The 14,081-nt window shown below is 59.6% G+C and overlaps 2 protein-coding genes across 8 annotated transcripts in view; both read left to right on the top strand.

Annotated features, from left to right (window-relative positions):
• NUP98 (nucleoporin 98 and 96 precursor) overlaps positions 1-8,630 on the top strand; it is a 41,371-nt gene extending 32,741 nt beyond the window's left edge. For 4 of the 7 annotated variants that reach the window (XM_080614354.1, XM_080614351.1, XM_080614352.1 and 1 more), the window contains exons 27-33: positions 435-578; positions 1,628-1,770; positions 2,325-2,546; positions 3,795-4,036; positions 4,346-4,500; positions 6,657-6,768; positions 7,408-8,630. In XM_080614354.1, the coding sequence (XP_080470480.1) occupies positions 435-578; positions 1,628-1,770; positions 2,325-2,546; positions 3,795-4,036; positions 4,346-4,500; positions 6,657-6,768; positions 7,408-7,625 (1,236 nt within the window). In that variant the 3' untranslated portion in view covers positions 7,626-8,630. Of the gene's footprint in view, positions 1-434; positions 579-1,627; positions 1,771-2,324; positions 2,547-2,683; positions 2,843-3,177; positions 3,360-3,794; positions 4,037-4,345; positions 4,601-6,656; positions 6,769-7,407 lie in introns of those variants that run through there. The other 3 variants (XM_080614355.1, XM_080614356.1, XM_080614357.1) reach the window with 3 other exon arrangements.
• Positions 8,631-9,945: 1,315 nt separating this feature from the next.
• Positions 9,946-13,019, top strand: CHRNA10 (cholinergic receptor nicotinic alpha 10 subunit; the record flags this gene model as incomplete). The annotated part of the gene is made up of 5 exons (XM_080613593.1): positions 9,946-9,997; positions 10,141-10,286; positions 10,821-10,975; positions 11,229-11,761; positions 12,580-13,019. 5 exons carry the CDS (start codon positions 9,946-9,948, stop codon positions 13,017-13,019), a joined length of 1,326 nt encoding a protein of 441 aa, XP_080469719.1.
• Positions 13,020-14,081: the final 1,062 nt, after the last annotated feature.

Raw genomic sequence — 14,081 nt, 5'->3', positions numbered from 1 at the left:
CTTTGCCTCTTCTCTTCTTGACTTCGGCTTCTTGGGAGCAGCACTTTTACACTGCAGCACACAACCACAGTGCGTGGTACACAGTTGGAGAGGAGGACAAGGTGGTGGTGGGTTTTCTCTTAGTGTTGCACGCCTGGTTGGGGCAATCCCAAGCACAAACACAGGCTGGGGGAGACTGAATGGAGCAGCCTAAGGAGAAGGACTTGAGGTGTTGGGTGAGGAGAAGCTCCCCATGACCTGGCTCCAGTGTGTGCTTGAATCTAGAACCCCTCTGTGTGCTAGGCTGCACCCCCAGAGCATGAGCAGCAGCTCAGGGAGGGGATCCTGCCCCTCTGCTGTGCTCTGGGGGGACCTGAGAGCAGCTTCAATGCCTAAAGGGGCTACAGGAAACCTGGGGAGCGGCTTTGCCTGACCTGAGTGCTTTGTCTTTTCAGGTATGGCAGTTATCAGAGAGAATCAACATCAACGTATGCTCACTGCTGGACTGGAAGCGCTGCGTGGCCGTGCACCTCTGGTACCTGCTTCCTCCAACAGCTTCTATTTCCCAGGCACTTGCCATGTACGAATTGGCCTTTCAGGTAGGTCAGTCATTCCTTGGTGTGAGGAGATCTTACTCAGTCCTAGTGACTGATGCTGCACTGAGACTTCTGTAAGCAGTTGGGTGTCCCTGTGGAAGTGCTGAGTGTGGAATTCACTGTGTATGGGTTCATTATTTCAGTTGTCAGAGCATCAGAGCCCTTCACCAGCTCTAGGATGAGTTGTTGCAGCAGTGCACTTGAATAGGAATGTTCTTTTCAAAGGGAATAAAGCCCCAGGTTTGAACCTGTTGGTAATTTTAGTCACTTGAGGAGCTCAGCACTGCTCCGCAGGTGGTAGCAATGCATTTTAAGTGCATCTTCCACTGATCGAGTGTTTCCAGCTATTTGCCAGCTACCCAAAACTAGGATGTTGGGAAATGGCCAGCAGCAGGAGCTGTTTGAGCCAGGTACCATGCAGTTTTCCCACTGGGATGTCTAATACTCAGCTGTCTGACTTGTCAAATAGTCTTTGAGCCATCCACCCCATTTGTTTCACTGGGTGTTTTACAGCAGACAGAAGCCGAGCTGCAGGCAGCGCGTGGCTGATGCATTATGCAGAGGCTGGTTGGTGCTGCAGAGCTGTCAGCCTCTGGGTACAGACAGACAAAGGGCTCTGTGGCAAAAAAGTGTTTAATCATTTAACTAAAGATCCTTCAGCCTCCATCTGTGTGCTTAACAATGGCCCAGCATCAAGTGTAGCAACTCCTAATGGATGCGTGCTCAGTGCTGCAGGACTCTTTATTGAGGAGAAGCTCCCCATGACCTGGCAGCCTGTGCCTGAGCCCATCATTAATGCAGAACACTGTAACCTCTGCTCTGGAGCTATGCTGAGAGCTGGGCTGGGTCAGCCAGGAGAAGAGAAGGCTCCTGAAGGGGAGACCTTAGAGCAGCTCCAGTGCCTAAAGGGGCTGCAGGAAACCTGGAGAGGGGCTTTGGACAAGGGCCTGTAGGGACAGGCCAAGGGGAATGGAGGCTGCTGAACTATGTGGAATGCAGGCTGCAGTTTGTTCAGGGTTAGCTTTAACTGACTGTTAAAACTGGTTCTCTAGAACACATCAGAGTGTGAAAAATATGCCTGCTGCCCTCTGCCTCCCTACCTGGAGGATTCTGGCTGTGTCATAGAAGAAGATGACAACACAGGAAGGCCTCTGAGGGACGTCTGCTTCCACTTATTAAAGCTCTACAGTGACAGGTAAAGAGTCCCAAAGCTTATATAGAAAGATCTTGGATCAGTGAATGATCTGAATTCCCAGACCAGGGGTATGAAATCAGCCTCAGCACTTAGTGAACTGCTCCAGCAGTCAAACCTTGCCCTGTGTGTAGACCCATAAAGCACACAGTGATGCTGGTGCTGCTGGTGGTGGTATCACTGATGAAACTGAAGCTATGGAGCATGGCTGTGGGGGATTCTTGTATGTTGTCTGTCTGAGGAGTGCAGTGGTCGTGCTTCGTCACAGCAGCCTTTCTGAAGGCCTTGAGAAACCTGCAGGAGGGTTTAAACCATGACAGTCACGTAGTAAAGGAAAGGTGGTGACAGGCTGGGTGCAGACTCAGAGGAGCAAAAGGATTTTAACAGTTGCTCTTATGTTTTTATTATTTTATTATCTAAAATAAAAGCAACCCCATGCACCCTGTAAATCACATCTGTGGAATAACTGCAGGTGGGTGGAGGGAAGGAGCTGAGCAGCACCAGTCTCTGACTCTGTACACAACAAGCTGTTCGTGCTGCATGTGTTTTCCCTGCAGGCACTACGACCTTGACCAACTGCTGGATCCTAGGAGTATCACATCTGACCCCCTGGACTGTCGCCTGAGCTGGCATCTCTGGGAAGTGCTCAGGGCCCTGAACTACACCCACCTGAGCCAGCAGAGCCAGGGGGTGCTGAACACCAGCTATGCTGCCCAGCTGGAGAGTGAAGGCTTCTGGGAATGGGCTGTTTTCATCCTGCTGCACGAGCCCAAGACACAGTGAGTGAAGAGCCTGTTCTGCTTCTTGCCTTCAGAGTAACAGTGGGGTCTGTTCCATTTGTGTCCTTATCTATTGCCAATAAGTGTAACACACTCTGCTGCTGCCTCCTTCAGTCATAGAACCATTGAATCAACAGGGCTGGAGAAGACCTACAAGGTCCCTGAGTCCAACCACTCCCAGCCCTGCCAAGGCCACCACTGCCCCATGGCACTGAGGCGTCGTCTCCACGGTGTGTGAACCCTTGCAGGGACGGTGCCTGCAGCCCTGCCCTGGGCAGCCTGTTCCAATGCCTGAGCACCCTTTGGGGTAGGAATTGTTCCTCAGCTCCATCTAAACCTGCCCTGGTGCAGCTTGAGGCCGGTTCCTCTTGTCCCATCCCTTGTTCCTTGGGAGCAGAGCCCAGCCCCTCCTGGCTCCATCCTCCTGTCAGGCACTTGTAGGGAGCGATCAGGTCCCCCCTGAGCCTTCTCTTCTCCACACTGAACCCCCCAGGTCCCTCAGCTGTCCCCCATCACACTGTGCTCCAGGCCCTGCACCAGCTCCGCTGCCCTTCTCTGGCTCTGCTGCAGCACCTCAATGTCCCTCTGTCCTGGGTTCAGCAGTAGCAGTCATTTTTCTCCTTCTTAGTAGCCGGTGCAGTGCTGTGTTTGTGACTTTCAGCCTGGGAACAGTACTGATAACACCGGTGTTTTCAGTTGCTGGTCAGAATGTTTACCCTGACCAAGGACTTTGTGAGTCTCATGCTCTGCCAGGGAGGAGGGGAAGCGGGGAGGAAGCAGGGACAGGACACCTGACCCAAACTAGCCAAAGAGGTATTCCATACCGCAGCACGTCATGCCCAGGATGTAACTGAGAGTAACCCGGAAGGGCTAGTTTGCTGCAGGGTGGGGGCAAGGTATCGGTTGGCAGGTCGTGATTGTGTTCTCTTCCCTTGTTATTTCCTTTCTCGTTATTATTATTGGTGGTAGCAGTAGTGGTTTGTGTTATACCTTAGTTACTGAACTGTTCTTATCTCAACCTGTGGGAGTTACATTCTTTTGATTCTCCTTCCTGTCCCTCCGGGAGTAGGGGGAGGGGAAAAAAGGGGAGGGAGCGAGAGAGAGACTGCATGGCTAACTTGACGACAGGGTTTAAACCACAACACACTCTTGTAATGAGGGCCCTAGAGCTGAGCACAGTCGTATTGGAGCCTGCCTCTGGTGTGATGGGGGGACGTGCTGCTGGAATGACACCTTGTCTCTCCCCAGCATCCGGGAGAAGGCTGTGCGGGAGCTCCTGAACCGTCACTGTGTCCTCAGCGAGACCCCGGAGTCCTGGGCCAAGGAGACGTTCCTGATGCAGAGGCTCTGCGTCCCCCCGCAGTGGATTCACGAGGCAAAGGCAGTTCGGGCACGGATGGAGGGTGACAAGCATAAAGAAGCTCTCTTCTTGTTCAAGGCTGGGCACTGGAACCAGTGTCACAAGCTGGTTGTCAGGCACTTGGCCTCTGGTGAGTCTGCTCTTTTGTTTTCATTCTGCCTCTGGAACAGGGCACACAAACACAGGAGGGGCAGAATCCTTGGGTGCTGAGGACCAGGAAGGGGTAGGGCTGTGTTCGCCATGGTGGGGTTGTTAGTGCTTGGCTGTGTCAAAATAGCTCTCACTGATACCTAGTTGTAAATGAAGTTTTTCTGGCCATGGCTGATGCTGTCAGGGAGTCACCAAACTGCCCAAGAGTGGTGTCCTTTGCTTGCTTTGTTCTGCTCCTGACATGTAAGAAGCCCTTTTGCTCCATTCCTCACACTCTTGTTCTCCTCAGATGCTATTATCAATGAGAACTACAAGTACCTGAAAGGATTCCTGGAGGATCTTGCCCCTCCAGAGCGCAGTGCCCTCATCCAGGACTGGGAGGTGGCGGGACTGGTCTACCTGGATTACATCCGTGTCATTGAGATGCTGGACAGGATTCAACAGGTAACAGATGAAAACACTTGGATTGGTTTCTTCCTTCAGGTCAGAAGCACGTGTGGAGTTCTGCTTTTAGAATAACCTTTTCCTCACTGTCGGTGCTAATGTAAGTGTCACCCTTCAGACAGCATATGGTACATGTCTGAAAACAGGAAGGTTTGGGAGATCCTGTTGAAATAAGAGGGTGGATTGGAGCAACATGGTTTAGTGGAAGGTATCATAGACAAAGAAGTTACTATAAATTACTTGTGCAGTGATTTAGGGGTAAAAACTCATATGTAATCCCAGATCATAAGTCACAGAATCATAGAATAATTAGAAGTTGGGCAGCTCCTGCTGAGCTGCCAGGCTGGGGGCTCCTGGCACTGTTTGAGGACAGGTTCTGGCAGGTCAGGGCAGCTCAAGGCCAGATTTTGGCTCTGTTTGTGTTGGTTGTGGGAGCTTTTGTTCAGCTTCGCTCCCCCAGCCCTGGAGCCGGCCCTGGCAGCAGGGGATGGGTGAGGAGCATGGCTCTGGTTCTGTAGTGTCCCGTCCTTCCCTCCTCTTCAGCAGAGGATACCAGGAGACGGAGTCACTTAGGGTCCCCAGGGGGGTTCAGGTTCTCCAGGACCAACCATGGGACCATCTCCAGGACAAACTCCATGCGAGGAGCTGGGAGACTGCCCCCATCCTTCCTCCTGCTCCAGCCGAGCAGGGATCAGGCTCTGGTCACAGCCCCTCAGTGCAGTTTCCAGCAGTGCTGCTGGAGGGTGAGGGACAGGAATCGGTCTTGCAAAAGCCTCGGTACTGGGGCCGGTGTTGCAAGTGCCTCTGTGCGAGGGCAGGAGGGTGCTGAGGAACTGGGCCGAGATGGGGAAGTGCAGGCGGGTTCCAGCTGCAGGGTGACAAATGGTGAGAGAAGGGAAGATGAAGCTGTGCAGGAGGGGAGGTGGGAGGAAGGCTCCGAGGAGGAGGGGAAGGAAGGGGCAAAGCAGAGAGGAGAGCTTGAGGAGAAGGGGAACTGGAGGCAGAGAGACTGCAGCTGTGGGCTGGAGGCAGCAGACGGGGCCTTGGTGCCTGCCCGGGCTGGTGTGGGGTTGTCCTCTCTGCTGCCATGGACTGCTCACCCCTCGCACCCCTCCTGGCCCAGCTGCTTCATGGGGACCCTGAGGGTGCAGCGGAGCAGAGCAGTTTCACTTCTGGTTTGCAGACGCGCTTCCCCCTGGCCCAGCCCCGGTGTCCCTGCGGGGCTGAGGGCCACGTGTGCACGGGCTGGCTGCTTCAGCCAGCAGTGCAGCCGGGTCCTGCTGGGCTGGTCCTGCAGCAGGCACAGAGGCAGCGGTGCCGCTTGGTGTGAACCCAGCCCCCTGCTCGCTGCGCTGCTGTCCCTGCTCCTCAGTGCTGCTTAAGGCATTTCGGGGGGCAGAAGCACAAGAGGGACGTGGAGCTGCTGGACCGAGGCCAGAGGAGGCCACGGAGATGCTGCGAGGGCTGGAGCAGCTCTGCTCTGGAGCCAGGCTGAGAGAGCTGGGCTGGGGCAGCCTGGAGAAGAGAAGGCTCCTGAAGGGGAGACCTCAGAGCAGCTCCAGTGCCTAAAGGGGCTGCAGGAAACCTGGAGAGGGGCTTGGGACAAGGGCCTGTAGGGACAGGCCAAGGGGAATGGCTTTAACCTGCCCGAGGGGAGACTGAGATGAGCTCTTAGGCAGAAGCTCTTCCCTGTGAGGGTGCTGAGGCGCTGGCCCAGGGTGCCCAGAGAAGCTGTGGCTGCCCCATCCCTGGCAGTGTTCAAGGCCAGGTTGGACACAGGGGCTTGGAGCAAGCTGCTCCAGTGGAAGGTGTCCCTGCCCATGGCAGGGGGTTGGGACTGGAGAAGCTTTAAGGTCCCTTTAACTCAAACCATTCTGTGATTCTAAGATGTGGCTCTGCCCTGCACATGCTCTGTGTAGTGAAATGTGAGGTTAATTGAAAAGCAACAACACTCACTGTTAGCTGCTTAGTGGGGAACCTGCCTGTGAGTCATTGCCTCACATTCAGTTCCAGGCTTCCCCACTTCAGATGTTGCTCTCACACGGATTGTAACACGGGTTGTGTCTGCTCTTAGATGGATTTGGCTGAGTGTGCTCTGTGTTGCTGCTGAGGGGCTTTGGGTGACTCAGAGCCTGACTCTTGTGCTTGATTTTCAGCTGGATTGTTCCACCTACGAGCTGGAGAGGCTACACACCAAAGTGACATCACTGTGCAACAGAATAGAGCAGATCCAGTGCCACAGTGCCAAGGACCGCTTGGCTCAGTCAGGTACAGTGAGACCCCACACACACACACACATTGCCTTCAGCTCTGGGGCAACAGCAGAAGGGGTACAGGGAGTCCAGAGGAGGCCATGGAGCTGCTGCGAGGGCTGGAGCAGCTCTGCTCTGGAGCCAGGCTGAGAGAGCTGGGCTGGGGCAGCCCGGAGAAGAGAAGGCTCCTGAAGGGGAGACCTGAGAGCAGCTCCAGTGCCTAAAGGGGCTGCAGGAAAGCTGGAGAGGGGCTTGGGACAAGGGCCTGTAGGGACAGGCCAAGGGGAATGGCTTGAACCTGCCAGAGGGGAGATTGAGATGAGCTCTTAGGCAGAAGCTCTTCCCTGTGAGGGTGCTGAGGCGCTGGCCCAGGGTGCCCAGAGAAGCTGTGGCTGCCCCATCCCTGGCAGTGTTCAAGGCCAGGTTGGACACAGGGGCTTGGAGCAAGCTGCTCCAGTGGAAGGGGTCCCTGCCCGTGGCAGGGGTTGGAGCTGGAGGAGCTTTAAGCTCCCTTCCGACCCAAACCATTCTTAGATTCTGAGGAATGAGGCCCCATTTCCCTTGGAGGAGCTCTGTGTGGGTGGAGGTGTCTCACTGCTGGCTCTTGGTGCTGTGGCGCCCATGAGAGCTCTCCTCTCCTCTCCTCTTGCTGCAGACATGGCCAAGCGCATCGCCAACCTGCTGCGGGTGGTGCTGGGCCTGCAGCACGCCCCAGAGCCCGTGTGTGAGCCCGCGGCGGAGCTGCAGCACGTGCCCCTGCGCCTGCTGGCCCCGCACATCGGCCGCCTGCCCATGCCCGAGGACTACGCCTTGGAGGAGCTGCGCAGCCTCACCCAGTCCTACCTGCGGGAGCTGACAGTCGGCACCCACTGAGGACCCCTCCGGACACTTGTTTTGTACCACTTGTTCCCCTCCTCTCGGCTGGGGGGAGCCACCTCCGGCCGCGCAGGTTTTGTTCATAAAGGTGTCCAGCAGCTTTAGCAGTGGGTAACGCAGGAGTCTTTGTCACCGGGGAGCGCTGGGGCTGGGTGTCCCTCCCAGGCTGCTCCCTCGCCACACACCGTGGTTCTGGCACCATTGTCCCTGTGGAGGGGGCACGGTGGTGGCTTCATCCTCTGGCCAGTCCTGGTCCCTCCTGGTGCAGTGCAGAGGATGGGAAGCAGCTCTGGGGCAGTTTTCCATGGTGAGGCTGCACTGGGGAATTCTGTGAACCTTCAGCGCTGGCCATGGATGAGCTTGAGGCAGGGTTTTGTGTTACGAGTTTGCTCGTGGGGGGTGAGGGGAGAAGAAACCTGACTTAGGACTGGTCTTTTCCTGCATCCTCGTGTGAAGGTGGAGGCTGGAACAAGTTCTTTATCCATCCTCCAGCTGCTTCCCTGGCTCAGGAGCAGGGAGCTGGCATGAGCTCTGTGAGGCTTCTCCCCATCGCCCCCTTTAGGACTCCTGGCTGCTGCTGGGACAGAGCCCGTTCTGCCCCAAGCCCCCAGAGGCTCCCGACTGCCTGCGGGGCCAGAGCTGGTGTCACCGAGTGGAGCCCCCATTGGCACAAGCCCGTCCCGCGCTCCCGTGTGCACTGTCCCTGCTCGTGCTGCGTCCTGAACCCCACTTACTCTTGGAAGAAGGAAAAGTGGCTCCTCCAGGGCCTGCTCCCGGGGCTGTTCCCTGGGCCTGCTCTTCGGTCTGTTCCCCTGTCAGAGTGGCTGCAGCAGCACCTCCTGTGGTGGGCAGCAGCTTCCATTGCCTGGAGCGCTCCGCTGGCTCCAGAAGGTCTTCGTGCATGAGGATTATGTAAAGGTTTTTATTAAAGAATTATAAATAAATGCTCTAGATTATTTTCCTGTCTTTTTGAAAACAATAAATAAAATGTTTATAGAATTCCCACTGTTTCCTTTGCTTTTCCAGCCCCTTTCATTGTTGGAGCCAGGTGTCAGATTCATGGGCACGTGGCCCCTGGTCCCAACCCAGCAGTGGAGCCAGCTCAGGGGGTGGCAGCTCCTGACTGGTGTGTGCAGGGATGGCACTGGGGAAGCTGAAACCTCCCAGGAGCTGAGCGTGGCCAGGGATGGGAGGAGCAGCAGGAATTAGGGCATGGAATCATGGAGTCCTTTAGGATGAAGGGACCTTAAAGCTCCTCCAGCTCCAACCCCTGCCACGGGCAGGGGCCCCTTCCACTGGAGCAGCTTGCTCCAAGCCCCTGTGTCCAACCTGGCCTTGAACACTGCCAGGGATGGGGCAGCCCCAGTTTAAGTCCCTTCAACCCAAACTGCCCTGGGATCCTGAACTGAGGAGGAGGCTGTGGGATGGGCTCTGCCGGTGCTTGGAGCCCGGTGCTGCTGCCTTCGCCTCCTCCCGTTACCGCAGCCCTGTCCCTCCAGCACAGCGGCTCCCGCCGGGCCCAGGCATCGCCCTGGGGATGAATAATTCACTGCCTGCAAACCGAGCCTCCGGCCTTAAAAACGATCCCGGTGCTCGGCATCTGCCGCCGGGAGCCGGGTGGGAGCGGAGCCAGGGCAGGGCCGGAGCCCGAGGGATGCTCCGGCACCGCCGCGCCAGGGACCCCACTGCCGCTTGTGCTGCACCTCCTGGGTCGCATCCTGCACCCTGGAGCACTGCTCCCACAAATGGGAATCATCCCCCTTTTCCCTTTCCTCGCTCGTTCCCTGCGGCCGGAGGACGGGACGTCCCTCGCCGAGCACTGTGCTCCCTCCAGCCCAGGTCCGCGGCATCCACCCTCGGCCCTCCCCACCGCTTCTTCCTCGGTGGGTTCCAGCGCCCCAGCATCTCCCTTTGAGCCCCGGAATTCCCTTTTCCAGCTCCCCCTGCGCCAGGATCGCGGGAAGCGGCCACTTCCCTGTACCAGAGGCACCGAGACGCCGGTTTCCAGCCCACGGGGCTGCGGTCTGGGGAGGCAGAAACTGCGGCCGGGAGGAGCCAGCTCGCCCCTGCCTGCTCCTTGTCACCGAGTCCCGGTCCCGAGCTGCCCGTGGCGTTGTTCCCGCTGGGATGGGAGTGAGGGGCCACGGTCCCACCGGCAGACCCTGGGACAGGCAGCGCGTGAGCGCTGCAGCCCCGGGCCCATCGCAGCCCCTGCGGGCCCCATGGAGGGACCGGGGTCACCCCCATCACCCCGCGGCTCCCCCCTCCCTGCCCTGACGTCACCGGCAGCAGCGCCCGTGTCCCCCCGCGCTCCGGGATGGAGCGGCCGCTGCTCGCGCTCTGCCTCGCCGGCTGCCTCCTGGCCCCGGGTAAGTGACGGGCGCTGCCCCCGGCACAAGGAGGGGGCGCAGGGGGGGATGAGGGGCTCGGGCTGGCGCCGGGTCCCGGTGGTCCCTGGGGCCGGGGCCGGCGGCTCCCGCGGCCGCTCCAATCCCGCTGTGGATCCCCGCAGGCGGCCGCGGGGCCCCGGGCAGAGTGGCCCAGAAGCTGCTCCACGACCTCTTCGCCAACTACTCCAGCGCCCTGCGCCCCGTGGAGGACACGGACCGGGCGCTCAACGTCACCCTGCAGGTCACCCTGTCCCAGATCATCGACATGGTGAGAGGCAGCGCCGGGAGTGGGACCAGCCCCGTCACTGGCACCGCCTGAGCCTTCCCTTCTCCAGACTGAACCCCCCAGGTCCCTCAGCCCTTCCCCATCACCCTTGGGCTCCAGGCCCTGCACCAGCTCTGCTGCCCTTCTCTGGCCCCGCTCCAGCCCCTCAATGTCTCTCTTGCAGTGAGGGGCCCAAAGCTGAACACAGGATTTGAGGTGCAGCCTCACCCGTGCCCAGTGCAGGGACCACTTAAAGACAGCTCAGAGCTCCCCAATGCCCCCAGAGCAGCACAACTGCGGGGGTCCCAGCCAGCCTCAAGGCCAGGTTGGACACAGGGGCTTGGAGCAAGCTGCTCCAGTGGAAGGGGTCCCTGCCCGTGGCAGGGGTTGGAGCTGGAGGAGCTTTAAGGTCCCTTCAACCCAACCCATCCCATGGTCCCATGACTGTTGCAGAAGGCACCAACCAGGCTGGGTGCTGAGGGGGGTTGTGGGTGACAATGGGGTCCATCCCCTACGCTCAACCCTGTCCCCCCACAGGATGAGAGGAACCAGGTCCTCACCTCCTACCTGTGGGTGCGCCAGGCCTGGCTGGACGCTCACCTCACGTGGGACAAGGACACCTATGGCGGCATCGACAGCATCCGCATCCCCAGCAGCTATGTGTGGCGGCCGGACATCATCCTCTACAACAAGTGGGTCACGGGACCTCCCCTTGCTGCTCCTGGAGCCGGGGGGCTCAGAACGGGGTGGGGGGGCTGATGGGTGTCACCAACCCTGGGGCTGATGTGGGGTGGGAGCGGGGGCGCTGGGGTGGGTGTGATGGAGGGAGGCGGTCACTGGAACCGGGGTCTGGCACCGAACCCCACGGGGGGGTGATGTGGGGCGGGGACATGGCGCTGGGGAGGACCCGAGCCCCACACGGGGCCCCATGTCCGTCCCCCCCAGTGCCGACGACCGCTTCGGCGGCTCGATGGAGACCAACGTGGTGCTGCGTTCGGACGGGCTCATCCAGTGGGACACGCCTGCCATCACCAAGAGCTCCTGCAAGGTGGACGTCTCCTACTTCCCCTTCGACGGGCAGCGCTGCAGCCTCACCTTCGGCTCCTGGACCTACAACGGGAACCAGATCGACCTCCGGAACCGGCTGGATGCCGGGGACCTGACGGACTTCGTGGAGAACGTGGAGTGGGAGGTGCTGGGGATGCCGGCCACAAGGAATGTGGTCACCTACGGCTGCTGCTCCGAGCCCTACCCTGACGTCACCTACACCCTCCTGCTGCGCCGCCGCGCCTCCTTCTACGTCTTCAACCTGCTCCTGCCCTGCCTCATGGTCTCCTTCCTGGCCCCACTCAGCTTCTACCTTCCCGCAGACTCGGGCGAGAAGGTGTCGCTGGGGGTGACGGTGCTGCTGGCGCTCACCGTGTTCCAGCTCCTGGTGGCAGAGAGCATGCCCCCATCAGAGAGCGTCCCGCTCATCGGTGAGCGCCCGGCACCATCCCATGGGGTGGGGAAGGGCGGCAGCGGTGCCGGGGGCAGGGGGGTTGTGGTGCAGTTCTGGTGTCCTCAACACAAGAGGGACACGAAGCTGCTGGAGCGGGGCCAGAGGAGGCCATGGAGCTGCTGCGAGGGCTGGAGCAGCTCTGCTCTGGAGCCAGGCTGAGAGAGCTGGGCTGGGGTAGCCTGGAGAAGAGAAGGCTCCTGAAGGGGAGACCTGAGAGCAGCTCCAGTGCCTAAAGGGGCTGCAGGAAAGCTGGAGAGGGGCTTGGGACAAGGGCCTGTAGGGACAGGCCAAGGGGAATGGCTTGAACCTGCCAGAGGGGAGACTGAGATGAGCTCTTAGGCAGAAGCTCTTCCCTGTGAGGGTGCTGAGGCGCTGGCCCAGGGTGCCCAGAGAAGCTGTGGCTGCCCCATCCCTGGCATTGTTCAAGGCCAGGTTGGACACAGGGGCTTGGAGCAAGCTGCTCCAGTGGAAGGGGTCCCTGCCCGTGGCAGGGGTTGGAGCTGGATGGGCTTTAAGGTCCCTTCCAACCCAAACCAGGCTGGGTTTCCATGATTCCATGGTTCTGTGGTTCTGTGATGGGGGTGCAGGTGTCAACCTCTCCACTGTGGCATCACCTCATAGAACCATAGAACCATGGACTTGGGTTGGAAAAGCCGTCTAAGCTCATCCAGTGCAACCACTCCCCAGCACTGCCAAGGCCACCACTGCCCCATGGCACTGGGGCCTCATCTCCACGGGGTGTGAACACTGGCAGGGACGGTGCCTCCAGCCCTGCCCTTTCCCCTTTCCCCGCAGGCAAGTACTACATCGCCACCATGACGATGATCGCGGCCTCCACGGCGCTCACCATCTTCATCATGAACGTGCATCACTGCGGGCCGGGGCCTGGCGCGGTGCCGCCCTGGGCTCAGCGCCTCATCCTGCGGCACCTGGCGCGGCTCTGCGGGCTGGGGGGCAGCTGCCGGGGCCCGCGGCGGGCACCGGGGCCGGGGGATGCGCCCGGGGAGGTGCGGGCCGGCCCCGGGCCGTGCCCCCGGCAGCGCTGCCTCTGCCACCACCGCGCGGTGCTGGACCACGTCTCCTACATCGCCGCGTGCTTCCGCCGGCACCGCGCCGCGCAGCGCCGCAACGGGGACTGGAAGAGGGTGGCCAGGGTGCTGGACCGGTTCTTCATGTGGGTCTTCTTCCTCATGGTGCTCCTCATGAGCCTGCTGGTGCTGGGCAAGGCTGCCTGAGGGACTCTGCGCCCCGGTGCACCCCCGACCATGGCCCCCCACGGGTGGCGCTGGCTCTGGGTGTGCTGTGAGGGCGGATGGCGCTGAGCACCCCCCGTGTCTCCTATGAAGGTGCAGGGTGGGAGCATCACCAGTGCTGGGGAGGAGGAGCACAACAGTGGGACCCCAACCAGCGCCTGCTGCAGGCATGAGGTGTCCCGGACCCCCAGGTGGCTGCACCCCCATGGCACACCATTGCACCCCCATTGCAACCCCCACTGCATCCCCACTGCACCCCCATTGCATCCTTGTTGCACCCTCATTGCACACCACTGCACCCACACTGCATCCCCACTACACCCCCATTGCAGTCACATTGGGTCCCCATTGCACCTCCACTGAACCCCCATTGCACCCCTATTGCACCACATTACACCCCCACTGCATCCTATTGAACCCCATTGCATCTGCACTGCATCCCCACTGCACCACTGTTGCACACCATTGCACTCGCACTGTATCCCCACTGCATCCCCTTTGCACCCCCACTGCACTAACATTGCACCCCCATTGCACAGCATTGCACCCATACTGCATCCCCACTGCATCTCCACTGCACCCCCATTGTGTCCCCACTGTAGCCTGCACCTGAGAAACCCGACAGACTGGAAATTAACCCTGGAGCTTGTGTCCTGCTTCTGCCTGTCTATGGGGGGTCCTGGGACTGGCACCGGCAGTGGCTGGTGCAGACTGGTGGTGAGCACGGGGTGGGGGACACACAGGGACCATCCCCTCATGGGATGTGCTCAGTTACAGTCACAGAATCCCAGCCTGGTTTGGGTGGAAGGGGCCTTAAAGCTCCTCCAGCTCCAACCCCTGCCACGGGCAGGGACCCCTTCCACTGGAGCAGCTTGCTCCAAGCCCCTGTGTCCAACCTGGCCTTGAGCACTGCCAGGGATGGGGCAGCCACAGCTTCTCTGGGCACCCTGGGCCAGCGCCTCAGCACCCTCACAGGGAAGAGCTTCTGCCTAAGAGCTCATCTCAGTCTCCCCTCTGGCAGGTTAAAGCCATTCCCCTTGTCCT

This window comes from Psittacula echo (assembly GCF_963264785.1).
Source record: "Psittacula echo genome assembly, chromosome: 3".
Classification (NCBI taxonomy): domain Eukaryota; kingdom Metazoa; phylum Chordata; class Aves; order Psittaciformes; family Psittacidae; genus Psittacula; species Psittacula echo.
Note: the sequence above shows the minus strand (reverse complement) of the source record. Positions and strands in the feature narration are given on the sequence as shown.